The 26,030-nt window shown below is 35.5% G+C and overlaps 3 protein-coding genes and 1 pseudogene across 3 annotated transcripts; 1 reads left to right on the top strand and 3 right to left on the bottom strand.

Moving 5' to 3' along the window:
• Positions 1-179: 179 nt before the first annotated feature.
• Positions 180-4,660, bottom strand: LOC120161435 (annotated as a pseudogene).
• Positions 3,238-25,956, bottom strand: LOC120161431. Its single transcript, XM_039171682.1, has 7 exons — positions 25,858-25,956; positions 24,973-25,036; positions 24,779-24,842; positions 24,073-24,649; positions 23,796-23,822; positions 17,561-17,566; positions 3,238-3,251 (listed from the first exon to the last, which is right to left on the bottom strand). The coding sequence occupies exons 1-4, from the start codon at positions 25,954-25,956 to the stop codon at positions 24,085-24,087; spliced, it is 792 nt and encodes a 263-aa protein (XP_039027613.1). The 3' UTR covers positions 3,238-3,251; positions 17,561-17,566; positions 23,796-23,822; positions 24,073-24,084.
• LOC120161433 (GDSL esterase/lipase At5g55050-like) lies at positions 7,536-9,206 on the bottom strand. Its single transcript, XM_039171684.1, has 5 exons — positions 8,942-9,206; positions 8,504-8,631; positions 8,181-8,414; positions 7,854-8,103; positions 7,536-7,761 (listed from the first exon to the last, which is right to left on the bottom strand). Exons 1-5 carry the CDS (start codon positions 9,204-9,206, stop codon positions 7,541-7,543), a joined length of 1,098 nt encoding a protein of 365 aa, XP_039027615.1. The 3' UTR covers positions 7,536-7,540.
• On the top strand, positions 20,543-22,507 carry LOC120161432 (transcription factor MYB97-like). The gene is made up of 4 exons (XM_039171683.1): positions 20,543-21,132; positions 21,208-21,536; positions 21,591-22,126; positions 22,230-22,507. Exons 1-4 carry the CDS (start codon positions 20,794-20,796, stop codon positions 22,505-22,507), a joined length of 1,482 nt encoding a protein of 493 aa, XP_039027614.1. The 5' UTR covers positions 20,543-20,793.
• Positions 25,957-26,030: the final 74 nt, after the last annotated feature.

Genomic DNA, 26,030 nt, shown 5'->3' with positions numbered 1-26,030 from the left:
AAGCTAGACAATGATGTGCATTTATTATCTCGTAACAGCAAGCATTACATTGGGGAGTCCATGAAGCAAAAAAGCTTATAGCAGTTTAAATAAGATCGATGAAAACAGTGCAAACTTTGTTTTGCTTATTTAGGCTACAAGTACTATAACCCATAGAAATTCTAAACCGGGTTCTGATTAGAGTATGTTGATCATTACTGCAGAACAAGGCATTCTTGTGTCCCAGCCACCATGGCATGGTGAGAGTTTTCATTGATGGAATTCTCTTCTTCAAGATCGAGGTTTGGTATCAGGCTCCTCAACCTCAGAAACATTTGCAATGACATCTTGGCCACCAGCAATGGCTTCGAAGATGAGTGCATTCACTTCTTGGAACCTCTCATCAGAGAGAGAAACCTCCGCAAGGAGCCTCCAAGCATTTTCCTCATATGCCTCATCATAGTCCTTCCTCCTTTTCAACACCATATGACCACTAATTTCCCACACAGCTGGATTGACCTGGGTGTCCAAGAGCTCTGAACTCACTTCCCCAAGAGCTTGTTTTTCAGAACAACACTGTCAGGTCAAATGTAAGAACTAATAGATAGGAGAGTAAAAAAGTGTCAACCAAACTTCTAGTTAGTTTACCTGGGGAAGGAGAAAGATCCGCTTTCCAGAATCAGAGATGAGGACATTGTATGGTATGCTATTATCTTGAAGGCAAATGCAGGCGTCAGATACTGTGTCAGACAAGTCTCGGAGAGTGTTACCACCCTCAAAGACAAGACCTCTGACTGGATATTTAAAAGGCTAAATTACATAACTGGCACCGTTTGATTTAAATTTTTTCTTTCTGACACCGTTTGACCAATATTTCTAGAAGTAGCACCCTTTCTGTTGAGTTGGAAAAGACGCGTCCTCGGGGACGCGCTTTACCCGTGTTTTCGCTGAGTTGGATGCCACGTGTGGAAGGCGCGTACGCGCCTTTGCCAACTCAGCAGACACGTATTTTGTTTTATAATAAATAGTTTATTTTTATTATTATTATAAATTAATAATATATTATGTAAAATGTTTCGATTATAATGTAAGAATTATCAAATGTATTTTGTTAATGTGTGTTAAAGGTGGAGTGAATTATCTACATTAATATGATATAACAATATATGAAAACCAGTTTTGACTTTATTGTAGTTATAGGAAAAATGTATGAAATTATAATATTACACATATAGTTATATTATTATTTTTGATTTTGATTATCGATCTATTAATTTTATCAGTTAATTATTTAAATGTTATCAATCTAGTCATCTCATATCAATATTTAACGAAAATATTGATGCATAAGTTAATAAATTAATATAATTACATATTTTATCTTCAAGACTTACATATTTTATAAAATTAGTCTTATTAAAAATTTAATTTAATAAATTTAATCCTCCAATCAGAACATGAAATGTGTCATCGTATACATAAATTTTTTAATAACTTTTAATTTGTTTAATTTAATATTTTTCTCTACTTAGAAGGTGGAAATATTATTATAATTTAAAAAAAAAATTATAACTAATAATATTAATTATTATATTAAATAAATATATTAAATATATTTATGTATTTAAAAGTTAAAAAAAATTATTTAGGTGTACATACATTGACAAATTATATAAATGCAATAACATTAAATTATTAGAAACAAAAACATTCATTTAAATACAATATTAATTACATAAGAGTTAACGGTTATATGATGATAACAGAGCTGGACATTTTTTTCTATTGTGCCCGATGTTTCTACAATGCCCACATCGTTTTTGTTCTGTTGACTTCTCCCGAATATCCATATCACAATGTATTTTAGTAGAGTTTGGACGACCTGAGTCCCTCAATAGCAATGGATCTGGTACAATTGTAAGCCAAGTTTGAATCTCATTTGGGTCTCTTTCGTTTCCTATGGGCGGAAACTCAAATTCATATACGTTGAATACTTGTGAAAGTTGGTATACGGGATCAACATAATTTTTGTAGTCCAAATGCGAATGTGAGCAAGCAGCAATGACATGAGAGCATGGATATTTGAGTGCTTGAAAGAATAATAATTATATAAATATTATTTTAATAAAAAAAATAATATTTAAATAAATATATTAATATAAAAAATAATAACTATTTAAAAAAATACTAACATAAAAATAAATTTCTTACCACAAATAACAAATTTAAAACTCAAATAGTTGGAGAATTTGAGTTATATAAGAGAGGAGAATATGATTTTGGTGTGAAGAATGAGGGAGGGTTGAGAGGGTTTATATAGGGGAGGAGGAGGGGTAGTTAGGAAAAACGGATGGGGGCATTTATGACATTTAATGGAAGGCGCGTCCCCGGGGATGCGCTTTCCACACGTGTCTGCTGATATGGCAAAGGCGCGTCCCCGGGGACGCGCCTTCCACACGTGGCATCCAACTCAGCGAAAACACGAGTAAAACGCGTCCCCGGGGACGCGCCTTTGCCAACTCAGCAGAAAGGGTGCTACTTCTGGAAATATTAGTCAAACGGTGTCAGAAAAAGAAAATTAAAAAAAAACAGTGTCAGTAATTTAGCCACTTTAAAAGCTCTGAGATAATCACACATTCAAAGTGGTAATTTTCTTGGTAGGAGCTTTCTCAATAGGAAAGGGAACAGCCAAGTAGTAGGCCTGCAGCAATTGCAGTAGTCAAACTACTACCTTTCTTCCTACAACTAACGGTTAAAGTCAGGGATTTAAATAGTATTTTCGGTCACGTCGCGTTTATCGCGGTTTCGGACTTAACGGATGTAATCATGGTCACTGCGGGTGTTGCGCTCGTGAATTTTTTTAAATTTCGCACAATTTAAATTTAGTCACTAAAATAAAGGGACATTAAAACGTGGGCGGTTAAGTTTTAAAGCCGTGGGTTAATTAATTACTCCTTGAAGAAAGGACCTCCCCAATGGAAGAACTCAATATATTAGCTAAAATCAACTGAACCCCAATTCATCAAGGTACTGTAACTAAAGGAATTAACAGATCTCAAACAAAAGCAAGAAACCCAGAAAGCATAATCCATCAACAATGCAAATTAGAGCTTCAAAAAAAAATGGAGGAAAGTGATGGTACATACCATCTTCAACAAGTGAAGAAGAAGATGAATGAGCAAATATGAGCATAAAAATGAAGACCCATTTGTTTATCGACCAGCTCTCAGCCATTGGTAAAATGCTTACTTTTTCTGGCGTTGCTTGCTTTTCTCTCTCTTTAATGTTTGCTCTATTTTGATCATGAGAGCAAGCTAGGGTAGTGGGTTCTTTTTATGCGAAAATTTGTTAATAACGAGAATAACGTCCCGTTATCGACGCTATTTACCGTTAAACGCTAAACTGCGGCCGCGATAGACCGCTATTGTCGTGATTCCGCTACCCACCGCAATTTTCCCGAATATCGGTTTCGGACGGCGGCGCTACAGCAAAATAGCAGCCGCTATTGCGGTTGCGTTCCGCAATTTCAATCCCTGGTTAAGTACATGAAGAGTACCATTAGGAGGTTAGATACCTGGAAGTGTAGGTGATTGATTGTAGCAAATGCACCCAAGCTGTTGTAACCCAACTAAAGTACGGATTCCCAGCTTCAGCTGCCATATAGAGTGCGAGCAAGAAGCTCTTGTGGTCGATCCTCTGGGGCAAGCATTCGAGAATTTGAGGGATCAACAGCACGTGCCTGTATTCAATAGGACTAACCTGTCAAATTGAATTCAAACAATGTTTAATCATATGAGTCTAGCACTCTTGATCAACTAGATGCTATTCCATAGTTTGAATAAGTAGACTAACATACATTTATGGCAACAACACTTGGAGAATTCTCAACATCAAGGGGAGCTTTTGGGAAGAACTGAACTTCACCATCTTCACTTGCTTCGAACTGGAAAAGCACCTCTTCTTGTCCGACTTTGGTGAAGTTGAACTTGTTCCCATCAAAGGGCTGGAGAACCTTATCAACACGGAACTCGGTTGGCTTCTTCTTCAAGTGGCGGCCCTAATTCAGCTGGGCAATAAAGCCATATTCACCAGAAATCACCTAAACAATGATAATCACAAACATTTTTGATGGTACAACAACTCAATGAACCATATACTTTATGGCTTTCACAATCTCAGATAATCAAGTAAAGAAAGTGAATAGAAAAGGAGCCTAAAATAAGACCTTTGTTTCTCAGGCAGTGACATCATATCTAAAGAGTCCTCTTTGCATGCGATCCTCCCACTACCATAAAACCATAACGTAATTTTTAACCTCGCCATTAGTGAACACAACAAACACTAAACATAATGAAACGTAAAGCTTATTCACCAAGCTTCATAGCAAATTTTACCTCCCCAAGAACAAGACAATCAAGAAAAGCAATCGGAGGCTCTTTGTTTTCAATTTCAAGAACATCTTTTTCATTCTCAATATTGCTTTCCTTCTTGAAAGCATATAAAGGAAGCTTTGCTCCTATAAACCAAAACCCAGTTCCAATTACACTTCATTTCTATCAAAAGAAACGAGCAATGTTTACAAAGTAAATATAACAAATACCTGGAATGCAGTTTCTTCCGTCTCATCTTTTTGGTGATTCGAAACAACAGTGGGAACCCTCGTAATACTGAGCTGCATCATCTTTGCTAATACTCCATTTCTTTCTTTACCAATAAAAATCAAACAAAGAACACCCCAAAAGAACGACAACGTGGACAACGAGAAACAAGCTTCTTGGATAGTATTATTTTACAGACTTAAAAGCTAACTAATTAGGCTACTGAAGTCTAAAAGACAATACCACCACCTGCAAGGAAGAGGAGATCGGAAGGTCTACCGCCTTCCGAAGGCAAAGCTCAACGTCCACCATGCGGCGAAGGGCTGCTCTCGATCACACAACCCTTACGTCGTACAGCTCGGACATGAAAAATAGGCCGAGAAACTCTGTGTATAGCCGTGATGTTCACAATGTCTAACCTTGGGTGTTACCCCAAAATTCAAAGAAACTACTTCAACCAAATACCCAACCTCTCTAACTTCTATTAAACTTATTATCGAACACCCTGAGGCGCACCCGAAGATTGAAACTTTTCTCTGATTTTTTATTTTCTGCTGGTCTGCTAACGCAATGATATGGAAGATATATATACTAAATAGAAGGGGGAATGGTGTGGAGTCTGTTTTCTCAAGGTATTGTGGCTATAGTTTGGAGAAATGGGTACTGAAGGAATTTAGTGGCCCTGTTGGTTTCTTCAGAGTTAATTTCTGAGGGTTTAAGGACTAAAAACTCGACAGAGATGTGAAAAGGAAAGAAATAGAAAGGATGTTTCCAAGAGTTATGTTGGGTTTTTTTCTTCCTCAACCATACGAGCCTCGAAAGGGAGAAGGCGGGTGCCGTTGACGGTGACCGCGAGTTTGGGACCCCAATCACGCCGTATGGTGGAGCGCTCGCGCAAGAGGGTATGATCAGGTGAACACCTTCAATAGGGTATTTTTTGTTTCTTGTAATGTGCTTTATTGTATGCTCCTATTATTTGATGGTTACGCTGTTGTCTCGTGATTAAATTAAATATAAAATTTAAATAATTATAAATTTAATATATTAATTTAAATCCGATATATGAATCCGTTATGTTATTAAACTATTTATTGTTGAATTTCACATATAATTCTAACATAAAAATCTTCTGAAGTGACATAATACGACGGAAGGTATAACAAAATAATATCATTTTATATTTGACAATATTATATGTCTTATAGATCATAAACAATCGATTAAAATTAATAAAAACAAAAAATATAATTTTCGCCAAAAAGTTTTGAAAACTGTAAGTGCCCTTCAAGCATTTTGTATTTGCCGCATGAGCCTTGATAGGATCAAATGTCCCATGCAAAGCAACCCTACAAAATGGGAAATTTCGTCTGCCTCTACATGTCAGAATTGACTCTCAGTTCTTCAAGGTTTATACTAAAAAATAAGTTAAATAACATTTAATCTGTAAATTTAATATTTTTAATTCTATTGTTAAAATTTTATTCATATTAATCATAATATTAACTACTTTATTTTCCAAATTTAGATTTCGTTAAGGCCTAATATTGAAGTAAGTTAACTATAGGGACTAAATTTGGAGAAGTTATCAAATTATATTAACCATAGGGGCTAAAATATTCACTACTTCAAGCATGTTTTTTACTTGACTTCTAATTTTTTTGTCCACACTAATATAATTTGATAACTTCTCCAAATTTAGTCCCTATAGTTAATATTTTAGTCCCTATAGCAATGATGAGGTGCAACCGAACACGACTACTGGATAAAATCATTATCGGACAATCTGCTCAAGTCTGGAGATAGACTCTTGGATAAAATTCCTTTGTGTTTGTATGATATGTTTCTTACAATAATACGCATATATGTTCACCCATGAATGGATTGCTAATATGATTATTCCTGTGTATCGTGACATCATAACTGTTAGAAGTTCTGGCTTTCCTACTCATTTCCATGAAATCTGTTATGACTATAGCTAGCTAACATGATTTGTTTGATGGTGCTTTTTATTTGTGCCTGCTGGCAATTGCCATAATTGTAATGCTTTAATAATTGAGTCAATCATTTATGTTATGCAGTTACTCAACCAAATTGTATACGAGCTACCTCCTGAGCATCCCCTCTCCAATGTCAGACCATTACGAGATTCACTCGGGCATACACCACTTCAGGAACGAAGCCAGCAAGAACAGAAATTGAGCACGCAAATGCTGGATACATGAATTAGAAATAGGATTACTGAAAAGCTTTGAGCAATTTCAATCCATGTGCTAGAAGCAATCACTCTAATTATCCAACATGCCAATTTATGCTATTGAGTAATAGCTGGGGACATAACTTTTTAATTATGGATGTTATACTCATACTCCAACCGTCAAAATAAGTTTTATTTTCCGAACACTACTAATGGTTTAGGTCATCGGTATAATTACACTCAAAAAAGATCTTAATCTTGCCTTTTTCTTCCACTTGGATGCCTCCTTTGTTTTCAATTCAGGTTCTTATTGGGTCATTATTTGGTTGTATCGTAGCATTCCTCATGAGAACCACCGGCTAGGATGTGAAACTGATCGTTGCATATATGTAACCTTGCTGACTGTAAACAGAGATGATCCCATAATTTTGCTGCAAGTGAAGAAGCAGACCGTTGTTGACTTGGTATTTTAACCCACTGAGGTTCCAGTATTATAATTGGTTGGAGTCTTTGCCCTGTGGCTCGAGTCAATGTAAATTATATACTTCATAGATTGTCACTTCAAGAGTTTGATCTTCGGCACTTCTATAGATCTATTTTCTAAATCTTAGGAGGCGGATTTCAGTGAGGCCGAGAAATCCGTTCTATACACTTGCAAATTTTCATTAATTGATCAAAGTTTCGGTTTTGTGCATTACAATGGAATCCAGGGGACTCTTCCAAGCACTATTTAATTTTCAGACTGGCCGATAAGTTTCCGAATTGCCAGCTAAGCTAAAACTAACTGCCTAACATTCATAGGGACAGAATACTCTGAAGGACCATCGAAAATGGCATCCGCTACAATGCGAGCCATCGCTTCCGTTGGATGATACAAATCCCAGAAAACATGATTTTTCCTGTTCGGACAATATAATGAAATTGGCAAACAAGGGATTTTAGCTCTCAGTACGCCAATTCCACAACAGGCAGCTTTGACCTCTTTAAACCCTGTAAAATGATTAATCGAAAAAAATGTCACCTTCTCTGATAATTATGCCTGGAAAAGTAGATTGACAACGAAGACGGACATGTTTATATACCGTGAGCAGTTGGATTTCGGATGATATTTTGCATGATAGCATGCAAATCAAAGAACGAGTAGTTTAGGTCTTGAAGTTCTGATTTCAGCTCCACTAACGTTGCTTTAAGTTGTTCATTGTATTTAGCAGCCCACGAGTTGACTTCTTCATCGCATTCATGGGTTTTGCTCCTCAGTCTTAGTCTCGGTACACATCCTACTGCTCCAACACCGGCTACTAGAACTTTACGGGCACCGAATTCGTATAATTTCTGCCGGAAACAGAGTTAACATAGAGTTAGGTCAAGTTTAATGCATACCGAACGGATTTTGAAAGTTTAATCGATACCTTAACGTGTGATTTCATGTAGTTAATCATCAAATCCACAAGTTCCCGTGGCTTTCCCGTTTCATCTTTGGATTCAGATTCAAAGCAATCGAGGATGTCATTGCTACCTGTGACGATGACGAAAAGAGACTTGGAAAAATGCTTTTCTACACCATTAGACCCCATCTTCTGCACCATGACTTGATGTACCTTGAAGAAGTTGTGTATCTGTTCCGTCAGACGGATGGATTTTCCCTACAAAACCGACAGTGTCGAACCCGAATTAGAACAACAGGCAGGGATAGCTCAATTGAGAGAACAACATATTCAAGGTTTTTACTCACATAATAACCCGTGCTGTTCAAGATTCCGGAACCACCGGAGGCAAAGTTAACACCGTTCATGTACGATGCATGCGTCTCATCTGACAAGGAAAGATATGCTGGTGAACTTGATAACCCTATTTTTTTAGCTGCACGTAGGAATCAATTGTTAATTCCATAGTTTTTTTGTACATCTAATGATTTGAAAATTTAAATTCCTCGAAAATAACTTAATTCTTGATAGATTACTTAATTCTTGATAGGTGTGAGGCTCATTAATTAGAAATAATGCCTGCATGAACCAGCACATAATAATTTAGTAAATTAGGCACAACCAATGAGAATCAATTAATGCTCCTAATTTTAAGTAAAGAAAGAAGTTAACCTTCCCATTACAAGGGAAGGGATTTGTACCGGCGGAAATATTCAATCGGAAATAAAAGTTTATCTTATACTTACCTAGAAAATCTGCTGCATTCTTGCCGTTGGAGAATCTACCGGTCGGTTGTTGTCTGGCAAAATCGATACCATTGTGGGGAAAATCTGCCTTGGCAATGGAGAGAAGGAGGTGGTTATTGTTTCCTACATCTACTTGGGAGTCTCCAAAAATAAATAGCGCTGGCGCCATTTGAGCTTCCGATAGCTCTGGGTTCCAACCTAATAAACTAATGACGAAGAAGAAGATGATGTTCTTCTTCGTTACCAAGACTCTTCTTCCTTCCATTAACTTTTTATTTTGACTACACTGGAAGAAGAAAGCCTAGATAGGGTGTTTACAGATGATTGATTCGTAATGGAAGAAGAAGAAGAAGAGTCTAGGTATTGGGCGTTTACAAATGATTGATTTTATAGGAATTTACGGTCATTCCAGTTCCGATACTTTTTTTTTTTGGAATTTTAAACGGTTAATAACTTAAGTTAAGAAAACAATTAATTATTATAATTAAAGTTTTTTTTTGAAACAGTTAGTAATTATTATATTATTGTCAAACTATATATTTTATTATGTTACCATATATTTATGGCATGAGACGTAGTATTTTCAATAAAAAGTTATTACAGAATAATATATAGTTTAAGTACTTTAAATCATTTGACAATGAACATTTAATCATTCTTGTAGTCGTTGGTACTCGAACCCACGACCTCTATAAATACCAATAATTCTTTTAACCACTGAAGTAAGGTAATTCATGCAAAAATATAAATCGTATTTGATTATATACATCTTTGGTTGGACACATATTTTAAGGGAAAAACATTTTACATGACTAAAATAAAAATATATAATTAAATACTTATTTAAAAAAAAAAATCTGGATGATAACATCCTTCCTTCAAATCTAAAAAATGAAGAAATAAATAAGGCACATGAGATAACATGGCCCAAACGATTTTGACGTTGGTACGTGAGGAATTAACACTAATATAAAAAGGACAATATCCATCAATAAATAGAGGATCACATACACCCAGAAAAGTTGGGAACAGATCGCGATTTCGAACATATATGACAATAAATCAGGAGTTGTTTTAAAATTAAATGTGTGCATAAATATGAACGAAAAGATCACAATATTTAAATAATTTTTGTCATTTTGTTAAGGTTTTAGGTTTGATCATCATATATATAGGTGTGTATAAACATTTAATGTTAAATAGTTAAGAGTTTTTGAATAACTATTACCTTATATTTATCTTAAACTAATAAAATAGAAGTGTATACAAAGACCAACCCAAGCCGCTACCGCCATCACTATTAAGCCAGTCAATAATTGTAAATTTTGAAGAGGTGGCACAAACCAACGTAACAACCCCATTCACTGCTATTACCGCTTGGATGGCGTTGCTCAATAGATTGACGACTCGTGACAGATTGACTCGCACGGGTATAAATGTGGAGAGTGAATGTGCTCCTTGCAATAATGCGATTGAGTCTCGTGCATATATTTTCTTCGGTTGCTCAATCTCGATTACAGTGTGAGAGACTACTCTGAAGTAAGTTCGTATTCGTCACTATTTTAGAATTGCCTGTAACACATTCATTTAACTTGTTTCGGCTGAAAGGAATAGACGGTGTTTTAGAAATTTGAGATTGACGGGTTCTGATACTGTGTGTTCCATTAGGGAAACCGTTTAGGCTAAAATTTATAGCAAGTATAGAGAAGGGATGAACTCTCAAATTTGTATAGATTGGGGCATTAGGAATTGAGTGTTTGGTTTTTGATTGATAATCTTGAGGTTGTAATTTTCTTTGAACGAAGACCACAAAGCAGCGTTCGTTTGTACACTCCAAACTTTTTTGAACGAAGTAAACACAGCCGTTTTGTACAGTCCAAGAGTTTTCGAAAAAGTCGAGATCACATCATCGAACGAAAACCTACTCGCGACAATAGCAAGATAATCTTCATCTTGGTAGCCACATTTTTGCTCAATAAAGCCGGACGTCAAGCTTTGCTCCTGTTCAAAGTGGGAGTCATGTGACGTCACTAGCGACACCTAGGTTTTCCATAACGATATTCCCGTTGAGACTAAGTGCGTAGTGATTGAGCATAGGAGTGGCAGTGAACAGGGTGACGAACGGGGTTATCTAAATTATTTTTATTTCGTTATACAAAGTGATCACCGTCAGTGGGGCTTTCTTCTTGCTCACCGGCATCGCCTCCGTTTGATAGGTAGTTTTCCACATGTATTACACCGGGTGAATTCACGAGATAATGTTCTCGATTTTTTTTATTCACGATATAATGCACATTTCAGATTAATTGCTGGTATGGGGTGAATTCTACAGTGATCTCGTAGGACGCCATGCAATCCAGGCGACCTTGTAGGACGCCATGCAATCCAGGCGACATACGGGAGACATACGAGTGACATACGAGCCATACAAGCCATATACTCACCATGCAGACGAGCCATACCCATGCAGACGAGCCATACAAGCCATATACTCACCATGCAGACGAGCCAGCCAACGGAGAGGTCGCCATGCAAACGAGCCAGCCAATAGAGAGGTCGCCATGCAGTCTGGGCGACCTTGTAGGTCGCCATGTAGTCCCGGCGACCTTGTAGGTCGCCATGTAGTCCCGGCGACCTTGTAGGTCGCCCCGGCGTCCACTGCCTCCCGAGACCATGCATGCACATGCAGCCAAATAACTTCACGTGCTCCTGCTCCCGCTGCATGCCTGCATGCATGCCAAGATAACTTCACGTGCTCCTGCTCCCCGCTGCATGCCTACAGCATGCCATGTGATCCTAGCTCACGAGACGAGACCATGCATGAACAATAATTGAACCATTGTTGGTGAAATAATTGAGGCAGCCGGTTATATATGGGGTGTGCAAATTGCAAGAAGAAAGATCACACATAAAAGAAAGAAAGAAAGGGAGAAGAGATTCAGCCGAGAAAGAAAGAAAGGGAGAAAGAAAGGAAAGTAAGAAGAAGAAAGGGAGATAAGGTAAATTTGTTTATATTTAAATTAGTTTATTATTATAAATGTTAATTAGTTTATTAGTTTAGGGTTATATGATTGTTAGTTTAAGTTATAGTATACATAAATTAAAAATTATTTAATTAGTATATGTTTGATAGTTATATAGTTAAAAAATAATTAATTAGTTTGTTTTGTTAATAGTTAGTTATATAAAAAATTATTTAATTAGTTTTTGTTAGTTAAATAGTTAAGTTATATTTGTTTGTTGAATATATATTATATAAAAAATTAGTTAGTTTATTAGTTAGTTTTAGTTAGTAAGTTTATTAGTAGTATATTATAATGAAAAAATAGTTTATTAGTTAGTTTTAGTTATATAAAAAAATATTTTATTAGTTGTTTAAGGGTTTGGTGTTTACGTTTATATTTTAAAAAGTTTAGTTTGTTAGTTTATTAGTTTATTATATTATAAGTTATTATATTAAAGTTTAGTGTTGTAAATTAGTTAGTTAGTTTATATTAGATTATATTAAATGATTTTTTAAATATTGTTGTTTAATTTTTTTTACAGATTCATTCCAATGGCTGACCAAATTCCACTGTTGAGGCTTGACAATGAACATATTTCAAGTCATTTGGGAATAATGGTGAATAAAATATTTGTTTAATGAATTATAATTAATAAATATTTGAATATTATTTTATGATTGTGATAATTTTTTTGAAATATTTAATTGTAGGAGGACGAGCAGCGAGTCCTTCGTCTTCGACTACATAAAGTGCCCAAGCCACACCCACTAATAGAAGAAAATTTGCAAGAGGCTGGATTTTGGTATGTCACATTTGTGCGAGATTACAAGTTGGTCCCAGGTTTGATCAGTGCGTTGATTGAACGCTGGAGACCAGAAACGCACACGTTTCATTTGCCGTGTGGCGAATGCACGATAACTTTGGAGGATGTGGCAATGCAACTCGGGGTCCAAACTAATGGGATGCCGGTGGTAATGTCACATGAGTTTAATAAGGTGGAACAACTTTGCAACTTGTTTCTTGGGAAAGCGCCCGTACCACCAGAGTGTAAAGGGTGGCGGGTGAGGTTGTCATGGTTGAAGAATGAATTTCAACTTCAATCAAATAGTACGGAGCACGAAATTATATATGCAACACGAGCATATATATTACAATTGATTGGGGGAATTTTGATGCCTGATAAATCCGGTAGTTATGTTCACACTCAGTATCTTCTTTTTTTAACAAATTTTGAGAATTGTAGGCAATATAGCTGGGGTTCGGCGATATTGGCGTTCTTGTATCGTGAGATGTGCAAGGCGTCATTAGTCGTGAATGATAATAATACAGTAGAAATCGGTGGATGTCTGTTGCTTCTACAATCATGGGCTTGGCATAGACTTCCGTTTCTGACACCGATTAGTCGGACTGCGGTTGACTTTCCACTTGCCGGACGGTAATATGAATCCTCTATTTTAATATAAAATATTAATTAAAAATATTTATTTTGATTAAAATTATTGAACAAAATGTCTCTATTTTTGTTTTGATTGATATACAGATGGAGGCATAAAATTGAAGGCACAGGGTTGGTGCACAACAACATTAAAGAGTTCAGGTTGAAGATAGACATTAAGGCCAAAAAGGAGGTATGCATAATTTGTATTTTTTAATTATTATTTTAATTAACTATATTATCTAATTTAAATAAATTTTATTGTTTTTGTAATTTTACAGTTTAATTGGAGACCATACATGAATGAAGAATTATTTGCGTTGATACCGCACGATATTTTAGATGGGTTTCAATATTGGTGTGCTGTTACACCATTGATCAATTTTGCTTTTGTTGAGATCCAATTTGGGGATAGAGTGTTGAGGCAATTCCACTTCCACCAACCTATTCCGCGGAGTCCATGGGATCATGACCTCCTCCAAAACTTAGATGGTCGTCGTCCAGTGAATTGGGTTGAGACGCATGACGACCTGCACAGATTTGATGGTCGTCGTAAAGAAAGCGTTAATTGGGTTGAGAAGCATGCAACCTACATTAATGCTTGGAACAATAGGGCTTCATTCATGCCAACTCTTGACGCCATTCAAGACGACGACTTTAATTTTGAGACTTCGGCTTACCTTGCTTATTTTTTGGATAATGGAAAGCCGTTCCTCACAACAATAGTAGAGAGGCGACAATTTTTGAGGTTTAAGAAAAGATTTGGTAAAGCTGAATACTCTCTACCGAGTGGGAGTGGGAGTTCATCTCTACAAACTGAAGCGGAAATGACCGATGTGGATAATAGCGCACCACAATCGTTGCATCACGCAGTTGATGACTCTACTGGCCCGACATACATACCAGAGTTTGTGCAGCCTGAGGCACCCATCTATTCTCCTACGTTTTCGTCGACGTATGACTTTGAACACATGACAGTTCAAATACCCCCAATGAATGAGGGGGATGAGTACAATACTCCTGAGCCACAACGGCCACAACGTATCAGACGTCCGCCCCGACATTATCATTCAACAACACCCCGACATCGACAACAATTGTAAACTCGTTTGCTATTTATTACAAATTATTTATTGAAATTAGACTACTTTTTTTAACCTTAACAATGATGTTTAGTATCAAATAATTACTAGTATCAAATAATTAGTATTAAATCATTAGTAATAATTAGTAAATCATTAGTATCAAATCATTAAATATTTAAAAATCATTAATAAATTCGACTATGTATAAATTTAAACTCAGTAATCCACACTTGTACACTACTTTGTTAGTATTCTATAATTATTAGTAATAATTATTAAATCATTATTATAAATAATTACTAAATAATAACATAATAATTATTATAAAATCATTATTATAATGATTATTATCAAATCATTACTAAATCATCAAATCATTAAATATTTAAATCATTATTAAATCATTTTTATAATGATTATTACTAAATCATTACTATAATGATTATTATCAAATCATTACTAAATCATCAAATCATTAAATATTTAAATCATTATTAAATCATTTTTATAATGATTATTACTAAATCATTGTTCATTGTTCATTGTTCATTGAACCAAAAATCATTAGTTTGATAATTTTTTTTATGGTTAATTGAACCAAACATTGTTCATTGTTCAAGTCGTAAATCATTACTATCAAATCATTACTAAATCATTAATATCAAATCATTAAATATTAATAATAAATTATTATTACTAATCATTACTATCAAATCATTAAAAATTAATAATAATTTCATTATTACTAATCATTACTAAATCATTACTATCAAATCATACATAATTAATAATAATTTCATTATTACTAATCATTACTAAATCATTACTATCAAATCATTAAAAATTAATAATAATTTCATTATTACTAATCATTACTAAATCATTACTATCAAATCATACATAATTAATAATAATTTCATTATTACTAATCATTACTAAGTCATTACTATCAAATCATACATAATTAATAATAATTTCATTATTACTAATCATTACTAAATCATTACTATCAAATCATTAAAAATTAATAATAATTTCATCATTACTAATCATTACTAAATCTTATAAATACATAGAAATTCATAGAAATACATATATCATTACTAATGATGAGGCCTATATCTTGGTAAATTAGGACAATTGTTTTTTGAATGGCCTTCACCCCTACATAATCCGCATCTCTTTGTTTGACCTCTCTCTCTAGCATGGAAATCCATACTGGTATGAATACGAGTGGACTCAGGTCGACCCTTTGGACTTCTGCGAAGCATTGGATTTGGCAGCCATTCGTCATGATCTTTTCTGAGCCAATATGATTCATTTGGTATCTGTCTGAACTCATAGCTGTAGACATTTAATATCCTACGTAAGTGAAAGCACTCATCAACATAAGTGTATGCGCTTACACCAGCATACATACATGCTGCGACTGCATGAGCACATGGATATTTCCATGCCTGAAAACGACCACAATCACACCATTTATGTCGTAAATCAACTCTAAATGTTTGGTCTTCTCCTCCGACGTTACGGCGTATGCACGACACGACAAAAGTATGACCAACTCGGTCGAAATTATGAACAACCATTGATGTTGCCAATCGCTCATTTGCTTCCATTGATTCCACCACTGTAGGAGCCCAAGTTTTACCTCTATTTATAAGACTCTCTATTTCTTTGCCTTTGTCCGACCAAACTTTACCCAATCTAAAGTACGTCTCTTTCATCACACTCGCAATTGGGAGATGGCGTGTACCTTTTAGTACCGAATTAATGGCCTCAGCAAGGTTTGTGGTCATATGTCCGTATCTCCGACCTTCGTCATATGCTTGTGACCATTTTTCCCGCGGTATTTTTGAAGCCCACTTCCAAACACGCTGATCATCGTAAAATACCTTCAAATTCTCCAATCTCTTATCAAAATTTGGTCGACGTAGTTCGTATCCTGTTTCATAATATACTGTGTTAAACCGCAATTAAAAAAACCATGTAAAAAATGCACAAATATTGAAAATAAAACTTACCCATGCTGACTATCTCGCTACGAATGTGTGCGTTATGAAATTGGTCGATACTATTCTTGCCAATATGACGGATACAATATGTCGGATATGCATACGGAGGTATCCAACGACTTCCTGGTCGTTAAATTGCCGCCAAAATACCCGTTCCTCTATCGGATATCAAGCAAACTCCATCTTCACGAACGACATATTGACGTAGATTGGTCAGAAAGAAATCCCAAGCCTCTGTTGTCTCTCCCTCAACAATGGCGAATGCAATTGGGAAGATATTTCGCTCACCATCTTGAGCAACTGCCATCAAAAGTACATGCCTATATTGACCATACAGCCACGTACCATCTACTTGGATCATACGTTTACAAAATGGAAATCCTTCAATACATGCCTTGAATGCCCAAAATAGTCTATGAAATATTTTCTTCCCTGGCAGAAGTTGACCTTCTTCGTCATATGCGGGCATGGTTTGAGACTTCACTATGGTTCCTGGGATAAATCGCTTCATTGCTTGTAGCAAATGTGGTAGCTCATTGTACGATGTATCCCAATCTCCATACGTCAGCTTCATTGCCTTCATCTTCGCATTCCACACCTTGCCATATTTTACTTGATATCCAAATTGGCTTCGAATAGATGCAGCTAACACTGAACAAGATATCCTTGGATCCTTTTCAACCATCGCCTTCACGTATTCACATATTACATCGGAGTCCAATAGTCGGTGGTCTTGTTCGATGAAGTTTCGCAAACACGTGTGCGGACCATTGTACCTCGTGATGACCCAAACATCGTGCCTTTGATTTTTCGACACTCTGATCTTCCACTTGCACTCTAGGCCATATTTTACACACTTCGCGTATAGGGTTTTCTGGTTGGACTCTGCAACATGGATATCAACATGGCATTTTATGCAGTACTCTTTAATCGCTAGGGTAGCTTCATTTTTTCCTCTGAATTGCACCCCAACTGAAAATTCACCAGAATTATCGAATGATGCAGTCATTTGGTATGGAGGTAAATGTGGCATGTCTGGGAATTCAGGTGCCCTCATCGCATCATAGTCTATCTCGTACATGTGAGGAGTAGCTTCATACGGTGCCGGAACTTCATCAATTGCACCTCCACCAAAAATATTTTCGTCGCCGCCCAAAACGGGTTCTTCGGTTTCTTCATCTTCGCTTGAATCATCATGAATTTCTCCCCATCGATTTTCAGCGTCAATATCAACAACCAATTCCGGTATGTTTCTCGTCTCACACTCTTCTGTTGCAGATGTCCCCCCGACTTCATTTACACTTTCCAATAGTGCCATAAAACTGTTCGGGAACCTGTATGTCGGCTCCTCAAACTGACTATATAAAGTCATTTCAGATGGATTTTGAGCCACACCTCTTGATGACCCAGGAACATCACATATGTTATGCACATCAACAAATAACTCAATAACTGCTATATTGGTTAACTCATGTAATCGAACCATGGTTCCAATATCATCATCTTCTTCAAGTGGAACTGCAGCATATTTGACTGGGTTGGGGCATATCATAAACCTATACCTCAAACCATCAACTGCAACTCGAATTTTTCTTTCTATCTTATGCTTCATTTCTATAAATGTGATGTCTTTTTTGAACATCATATTTATTGGTTTTTCAGACTGAAAAACTACTCCGATCTCATTTTCCATAATCTGTCCATTATAATGGACAATCGTGAAAAAGTTGTTGCTCATTTCCTTTCCTTTCCTTTCCTTTATTGTTTCTTTCTTCGAATCAATATGTACGTGGAAAAATGTTGTGGAATAATGCTCTGTACGTGTAAAAAAATTATTTCTTTAAACAACAATAAATTAAAAAAATTAAATTTATATAATCTAATATATTATAATATAACTTAAACTAATAAACTTTTTCTTTATTATAATATAATTTAGTTAAAATAACAAACTAACAAACTAATTAAGCACTAATTAACTTTTTTAATATTTTAACTTAAACTTCAACAAACAACTTAATATACGTTTAAACACACTAACAAATTAATTAAATATTTTTTACATTTAATAACTTAAACTAAGAAACTAATTAACTAATTTTTTATATAATCTAATATATAACTTAAACTAACAAATTAATATAATATAACTTAAACTAACAAACTAATAATTTATACTAACAAACTAATTAACTAAATTTCTGTTTTATCCTAAACCCTAAACTAACAAACTAATTATTTCATAATTTCATATTAATAAACTAAATTAAACAATTAAAAATTACCTCACAAACGATATTTGAGCCTTTATCTCCATTTCCTCTTCTTCTTATTTTCCTTTCATTTCCTTTCTCTCGCCAAATTTTCTTTCTTTCTTATGATTCTACCCTAAACCCCTCATATCCAATATATAATGATATTTCAACGGTTGGTAGGTAAGTTGCAATCAATTTGAGCTGTATAATTCACGTTGAAAGCTGTAAATTTTTCAACCGTTGAACGCTGCAATAATACAACACAGCTGATTTTATGCTGCACCAATACAGCTATGATAACAAGAGTGAACAGTCTCGAAGCTATGGCATGAGGGACAAGCTATGGCTAGAAGCTAGGGCACGAATCTATGACACTTTGCAGCTCAAATCATGCTGCAATAATACAGCAGATGTAAGAGGAATCACGCGAGGAGCAGGAGGAATAGGTTCTCCTGAGCAGCTGCAAGTGGAGAGGATTGTATGGCTACCTATCCTGCATGGCCCAACGTTGTTCAGTCCAAGCATGGACTGCATGGTGACCTTTGGCGAGCTGGGCGTGCATGGAGGTCGTTGGGCGTGCATGGAGGTCGTTGGACGTGCCTGGGCATGCATGGAGGTCGTTGGGCGTGCATGGGCGTGCATGGAGGTCGTGGGGTAGGTCGCAGGGCGTGCATGGCGACCTGGTTGGTCGCCGGGCGTGCATGGCGACCTGGTTGGTCGCCGGGCGTGCATGGCGACCTGGTTGGTCGCCGGGCGTGCATGGCGACCTACCCCCGGTACTGTAGAGGACACTACTTTAGCAATTAATCTGGCGATCCCACTATTTAACGAATAAAAAATTTCAACGCACTATCAACGAGATTTTGCCGTATTAGGTATTACACCTAGTTACTTAGGTGGATTTTATTTTTTATTTAAATGCCAACTCATATTTTTGTTATTAGAGTAACCTGAATTAATGACAGAAGGATCAATTTGTTTTAAATCGAAAACGTAAGGGATTATTATCAATTTTTTTGAACATATGATCAACATTGAACGGACCTAAAATATAAGGGATCACCATGTAGTTTACCCTCAAAATAATGGATAAGTATTTTTAAAAGAATTATTAAATGTTACTTCAATTAATAATATTATTATAATATATAAAAGAATATTTACTTAAACTATGTATTTTTTCAAATTATATAATATATCAGGAATTCGAATTTATACACTACCGAAATAGGATTAAGTATATTTATCATTCATTAGATGAATATATATATATATATATTATAAAAAATGCATTTGGGTGACCAATAATTAATAATTATGTAAGCTTAATCCACCTCAAAAATAGAATTATATTACTATAAAAATTAAGGTTCCTTAACAAAGATGAAAGCCAAATAGACTTAAACTAATTTTTTTATAATTATCAAAGGAATTAGTCCAAAACCTAGAAAAGAAAATTGAAAATAAAATAAAATGAACCCCGCCAATTAGGCTTTACCATTGAATCTATTTTATCCCTAAATTCGCTAAGACCCTCTGTCAAAGCTTCCTCTTCTGGTCTAATCTACTTTTAGGACATATTGAGTTTAGGCCTTCCCCTTCTTAACAAACGTTTATTAGAAAACAAAAAACAATAAAATCCTAAGAGATATTTCTTCAATTTAATTAAGATAAAAAATATTTATATCAAATTTTTAATATATTTTCAAAGATAAAAAATTAAATTTTGAATTTTAGATTTCGATATTAAAATCAATTGAGTTAAATTAAAAAAAAAACCTTACTTTATTTTTCACTCTCATTTTCTTTTTCATCATTTCTCAAGCAAAACGAAAAACATACCTTGAGAAGTTACATAGTTTTATGTAATTTTTTTCTCCTTTGTTTTCCCTTCTCCTCTTCATTATTGTGAAGAAAAGAGAAGGGAAAGAAAGGAGGAAAAGAAGAAGAAAAAGGGTACAAAGACGACGAAATCATAACATCATCAAGCAGGACGTAGACACAAGGAAAAAAATATTTTTACGTGTAGGGTAATTTAGAGGCGAAAAAGGAAGGAGATGATGATAGGAGGAACCGCCAGCAACAATCACGTTAGTACACAAAACGAGGGCGGCGCCGCTCGGTCGAACAACGGTGGTGTGACGTTGAAAAAGGGGCCGTGGACAGCGGCCGAGGATGTAATTTTGGCGGAGTACGTGAGGACTCATGGTGAAGGGAATTGGAATGCGGTGCAAAAGAATGCAGGTTTGGCTCGATGTGGGAAAAGTTGTAGGCTACGATGGGCTAACCATTTGAGGCCGAACTTGAAGAAAGGAGCATTTTCGCCGGAAGAAGAAAGGGTCATCGTTGAAATGCATGGTATCATGGGAAATAAATGGGCTCGTATGGCTACTCGGGTAATTATTATCTTCTTTTATGATTTTTTTACGTAGAGGTTTTGATTTTTCTTTTCTTTCCGCCATTGATGATAGCTTCCAGGAAGAACAGACAATGAAATCAAAAACTTTTGGAACACAAGAGTGAAAAGAAGGCAACGCCAAGGTCTTCCACTTTACCCTCCTGAAATCCAAGCTTTATATTCATCCCAACACCGTTCACAGCCGGCGGTAACACCTTCAACAACACCATCTTTCTCGTTCCAAAATCCGATGATGAAGCCTCCTCAAAGCTCGATGCTACAATCATCGGCGTCTAACTCTAACCTTATGGCCGCCCGGTCATCGCAACTTCTTATGTACGATCCACATTCTTCCGCAACGCCGCCGCCGCTTCTCAGCCCTTCCCATTTCTCTCCACTTCAGTCTCCTCATAGCCCTCCATTTTCAACTGCTTTCCCATCGAACACTTCCGATAGCGCTCCATCTTCCCCTGACTTTAACTTCCCTAGAACTCCGCCTTCCTTGCAACATCCCCTTCGTTACAAGCGATTCAAACATGACGGAAGCCATGAAAACAACAACAATGGCGGTTCAAATTTTATGTTACCCTTTTCATCTTTGATAAAAACTGAGCCTTTCAATCACAATTCATTGAACCCTCAACAGTACCCAAACTCATACACGTTGGACCAAACTATACTCGATCTCGCTTCATCTTCGTCGACAATCCTTGAACCTCATTTCGACCCGGGACAGTTTATGTCGACTCCCGGATTCGGTTTCCCAATGAAAAACGAGCTCCCTTCAATCCAATTTTATGATAATAATACAGAAGTTACACATGATCCTAAAGGGAATAATAATAATTACGGCCGTAATGATCACAATGTCGACCACCATAGCTCGAGCTTGAATATCAATGGGAATGACTTCTTGGAAGAAATGTTGAATGATGCTCAGGCGTTGGCAGACAACAACGAAATTATGGGCAATCAGAGTTGTTTAGCTTCAGGTCAGCCTTTTCGTTCAAAATTAAAATCCATTGCATGCATAATATAATCTCTAATTTTATCGTGTTTCTTTGCTTGCTTTTCTCCTTTGAAACAATACTTTAGGGTTGAAGGCAAAAGAAGAGGTTATGAATATACCGAAACAAGAAGATTATTCGAACATAAATCCATCGTCAATGGCGATGGCAGTTCCCGAATGGTACATCGACAAAGGTGAAGGCTCCAATGAGCAATCGTCAGTTGTAACAAATGACAATTTAGGGTTTGGACTCGAACTGCATGATGGAATTGCTTCATTATTGCCCCTCGACACTGCACCGGACGAACATGATCGATCTCAGAGTTCCTATTATTGGAATCATGACTTTCCTGGAATTTGTTAAAATGTTTTTTTTTTTACTTTTATTTATATAAAAACCAATATTGTTGGGTTTTTGCTTGTTGATATTGGTTTGTAGGACTAAAAAAACATAAACTTAATTCATCAATTTATTCGTAATTAATTATATTTTATTATAGTTAAATATTAGATTTAAAATGTTTAAGATATTAAAAATTAAGATAATTTTAATAAATGCAACATGTAGCAAAAAGACCGGAAATTAGAGAAAATAGATATTAAGAAAAATAAATTAGGAATTTAAGGATGCTAGAGTGGAAGTCATTAGTCATTAAAATTGATTTTGGTGAAGTTGTGATCCGTAATTGCATACCAATTTCCTTTTTTTTTCTAGGATCAAATTGAAAGGAAATTAAAAATATAGAGACTAAAATAATTTTATAAAAATATTATATAACAAAATCTAATTTATGAAAAATTTCTATTTTGGTCCCTTTACTTTTATTTATTTCTAATTTGATTTTAAAATGAAACAAAAATACAAAGTCATCGGTAGCTGCTAATGACTTTGCTAAAGTGATTCTCATCTGTTGATGATTTTTGATCCAATTTTTCTTTCTTTTGTATTTTTAGAACTAAATTGAAGAGAAATAAAAGTATAGGGATTAAAATTAAAAGTTAACTGTATGATCAAATGAAACAACGAGCTTAAGTAAGGACTTGAAAATTTAATTCACTTAAAGGTGATTTTTAAATATTTTTGTTTTAGCCCTTTTCACTTTCATTTTTTTAGACTTCGATTCTAATATATATAAAAATAAATTAAAGTCGTCGTCAACCACTGATGATTTTATGAGAAAATGTATTTATATGTCGACGACTTTATTAACCACTCTAAATATCATCATATTTTTTTTAAATAATTTCTCATAATTTTTATTTTTTTAATTTTAATTTTTAACATAAGCATTTCTCTAATATCACCTTGTCTTGGGGCCAGACAATGTCCAATTTCCTTTAAGCCTAAGGCCCTAAATGATTTGACTATATCTTTTTCAGTAGCAATCATACGGCATAAAAAATGTACATTCAATAAATTATGAATTTAGAATGAAAAAGGACAGGAAGAGCAATGAAAGGAACCTTACATTCATTGAATGGAGTTGCAATGTTTTATTTTGCTTACAGGAAACCCTAGAAATGACAAAATGGGAGAAAGGAACGTCATCAATGGTCCCAGTTTTGGTACTTAGCAAAGGCATGCCCCGGCTTTGTTTGATATGCACACATTCAGACACTTGCTTGAATTGACTGAGAAGGTGGTTCTGTTTCTGGCTCCATTGCATTAACCTTCGTCTCTGCAAAATTGATTCACAGTTTACGAGTAGTCAAGGACGGACCTAAAATTGTTTACTAAGGTGAGAATTTATTATATTTTAGTGTGTGACAAACATATAAAATTTTAAAAAATTAAAAATAGATATCAATAGAAAATACAAAAAAAAATTAAAATATATAATAATTTGAAATTTTCAGAGAACGACCGTCCTACTAACCCCTCGATCCTAGAGTTTGTAATATTGAACATAAAAATGGAGTTATAATTACCATTGATGAAAATTATTCAAGGAAACCTGTTTTTGTTAAAACATCATTTCTCACTTTCCTCAAGTCCCTCCCTTTGAGTTTTCTACCAACACCTTCAAACACCGAGAAAGATGAAATCTGACTTCTTGCTAGCCGCTTAGCAATGATTTCATGTGGTGGAAACTTGGTATGATATTCATCATCATCATTGTTGTCGTCGTCGTCGTCATCACCGTGCCATGAACCATTCCCCATCTTTGTAGAAAACTTTGACCAATCAGGGATGTTTACATGGGCTGATTGCTGCTGCTTAACACCATGGGTCTCATCATGAGTAGTGGTTGAACTAGAACAACAGCTTCCGACATCACTAATCGCAGACAAAGATCTGGGGATCATTCTTGCAGCACTTGGGAGATGTCTAGTAACTGCAATACTTAATGATTCAATGGATTGGCCAACTTTGAACGTTGAATCTTTACTTTCCTTGAAAACTGCCCATACATCTTCTTCCTCAAAATCCCCATCTCTCAAGGATCTCCATAATGCACCACTGCTTTTCCTGGAATAGCTATACCTATCTTCCATTGCCAGATTTCTACAAACACATTATCTACTTCACTTTAACACCCAGAATTTCTCCAAATCCCACAAAATTCTACACAAATAAATAAAAGAGTACTTTGAAAAGGAACCATTAGTGTAAAAAAGTAAAAGATTCACCTACCTTTTCCTGGATTGAGAACCTTCCAAATTGGCAAAACTTCCCCAAGATTCTAAAGAGGTTATACCTGCATCAATACATCATGACAAAAAAATCAATTCAAAGTAAAAAACCAGTTAAAACAAATCATTTCTTAATTCTTTTCAAGAAATCCATAAAAAAGGGCAGATTTCTTCATCAGATTCAAAGTAGCTTACCTATAGAAAAATTGATATGAAGAATTTGAGAGATTGCAGGGTTTTGCAAATGGACTGAAATAGGCTAAAAAGGAAGCTATGAACTAATGAAAATAACAGACGCTGTGCCTACTTCCTCAATACTCAATTTGGCATGGGAATTTAAAGAAAATAAAAGGAAACAGAGTTTTTCATCTGTTTTGGTGCGTTTTGCTGACTTTCCTTAGACTCTTACATGGACAGATTCTTCCGGGGTGAATCATATATATATAATATGTTTTTTTCTTTGTTTCATTTACTTCCTAGTTGGCCATTTGAATTTTTTTTTGGATAATCAAATTTATTTATCCAAAGAAAGCAGATAACTGCTACAAAAAAACGCAGTTACAACCAGCTATATAAGCCCCCAGTCAACACAAAGTTGTCTATTTACATTATCCACTCTATTCATTCTATACCTATACAATTTAATCCTAATTGCCCCTTTTATGATATTTACAATTGAATCCGTCGAACGCAACAAACCTCTAAAGATACGATGATTCCGCTCCTCCCATGTAAAATAGACGAAACCAGTCCATGCTAATTTGAGAACATGAATCAGCAAGGACTTGCCTTTCTAGTTATTAATCATCCAACCAAGATGGCTCTCCCAGCTAAGTCATTGTAATTGCAACCCACAAGCACGCAAGAGAGAATCCCAAATAGCTCTCGAATAACTACAATCCCAAAACAGATGATTCCTAGATTCAAGCCCACTCATACATAACCTACAACCAGGATCTACCACCATTCCAAACCGAATTAACATGTCCTTGGTGGGCAACCTGTCGAGGATAACCATCCACGTGATCAAGGAAAACTTTGGAACAGGAGAAGGAAACCAAAGTAAGCGATGCCAATCACCTTTTCCCCTCTATCCCAAATCCTTTCCCATATCCACCCGCCTTTAACCTGTGACCAACTTACAGGAGCAGCAAATATAACACTAGCCTCCTCTCGCATCTTAATCAGTTTTATGAGAATCCAGCTGAAGTGAGGTTTATTATCAACACTCCATTAATTCTCATGTTTGAAGC

This window comes from Hibiscus syriacus, unplaced genomic scaffold (assembly GCF_006381635.1).
Source record: "Hibiscus syriacus cultivar Baekdansim isolate YM2019G1 unplaced genomic scaffold, ASM638163v2 tig00111402_pilon, whole genome shotgun sequence".
NCBI classification, from domain to species: domain Eukaryota; kingdom Viridiplantae; phylum Streptophyta; class Magnoliopsida; order Malvales; family Malvaceae; genus Hibiscus; species Hibiscus syriacus.
The sequence above is the reverse complement of the archived record's forward strand: the minus strand, read 5'-3'. Positions and strand labels throughout refer to the sequence as shown.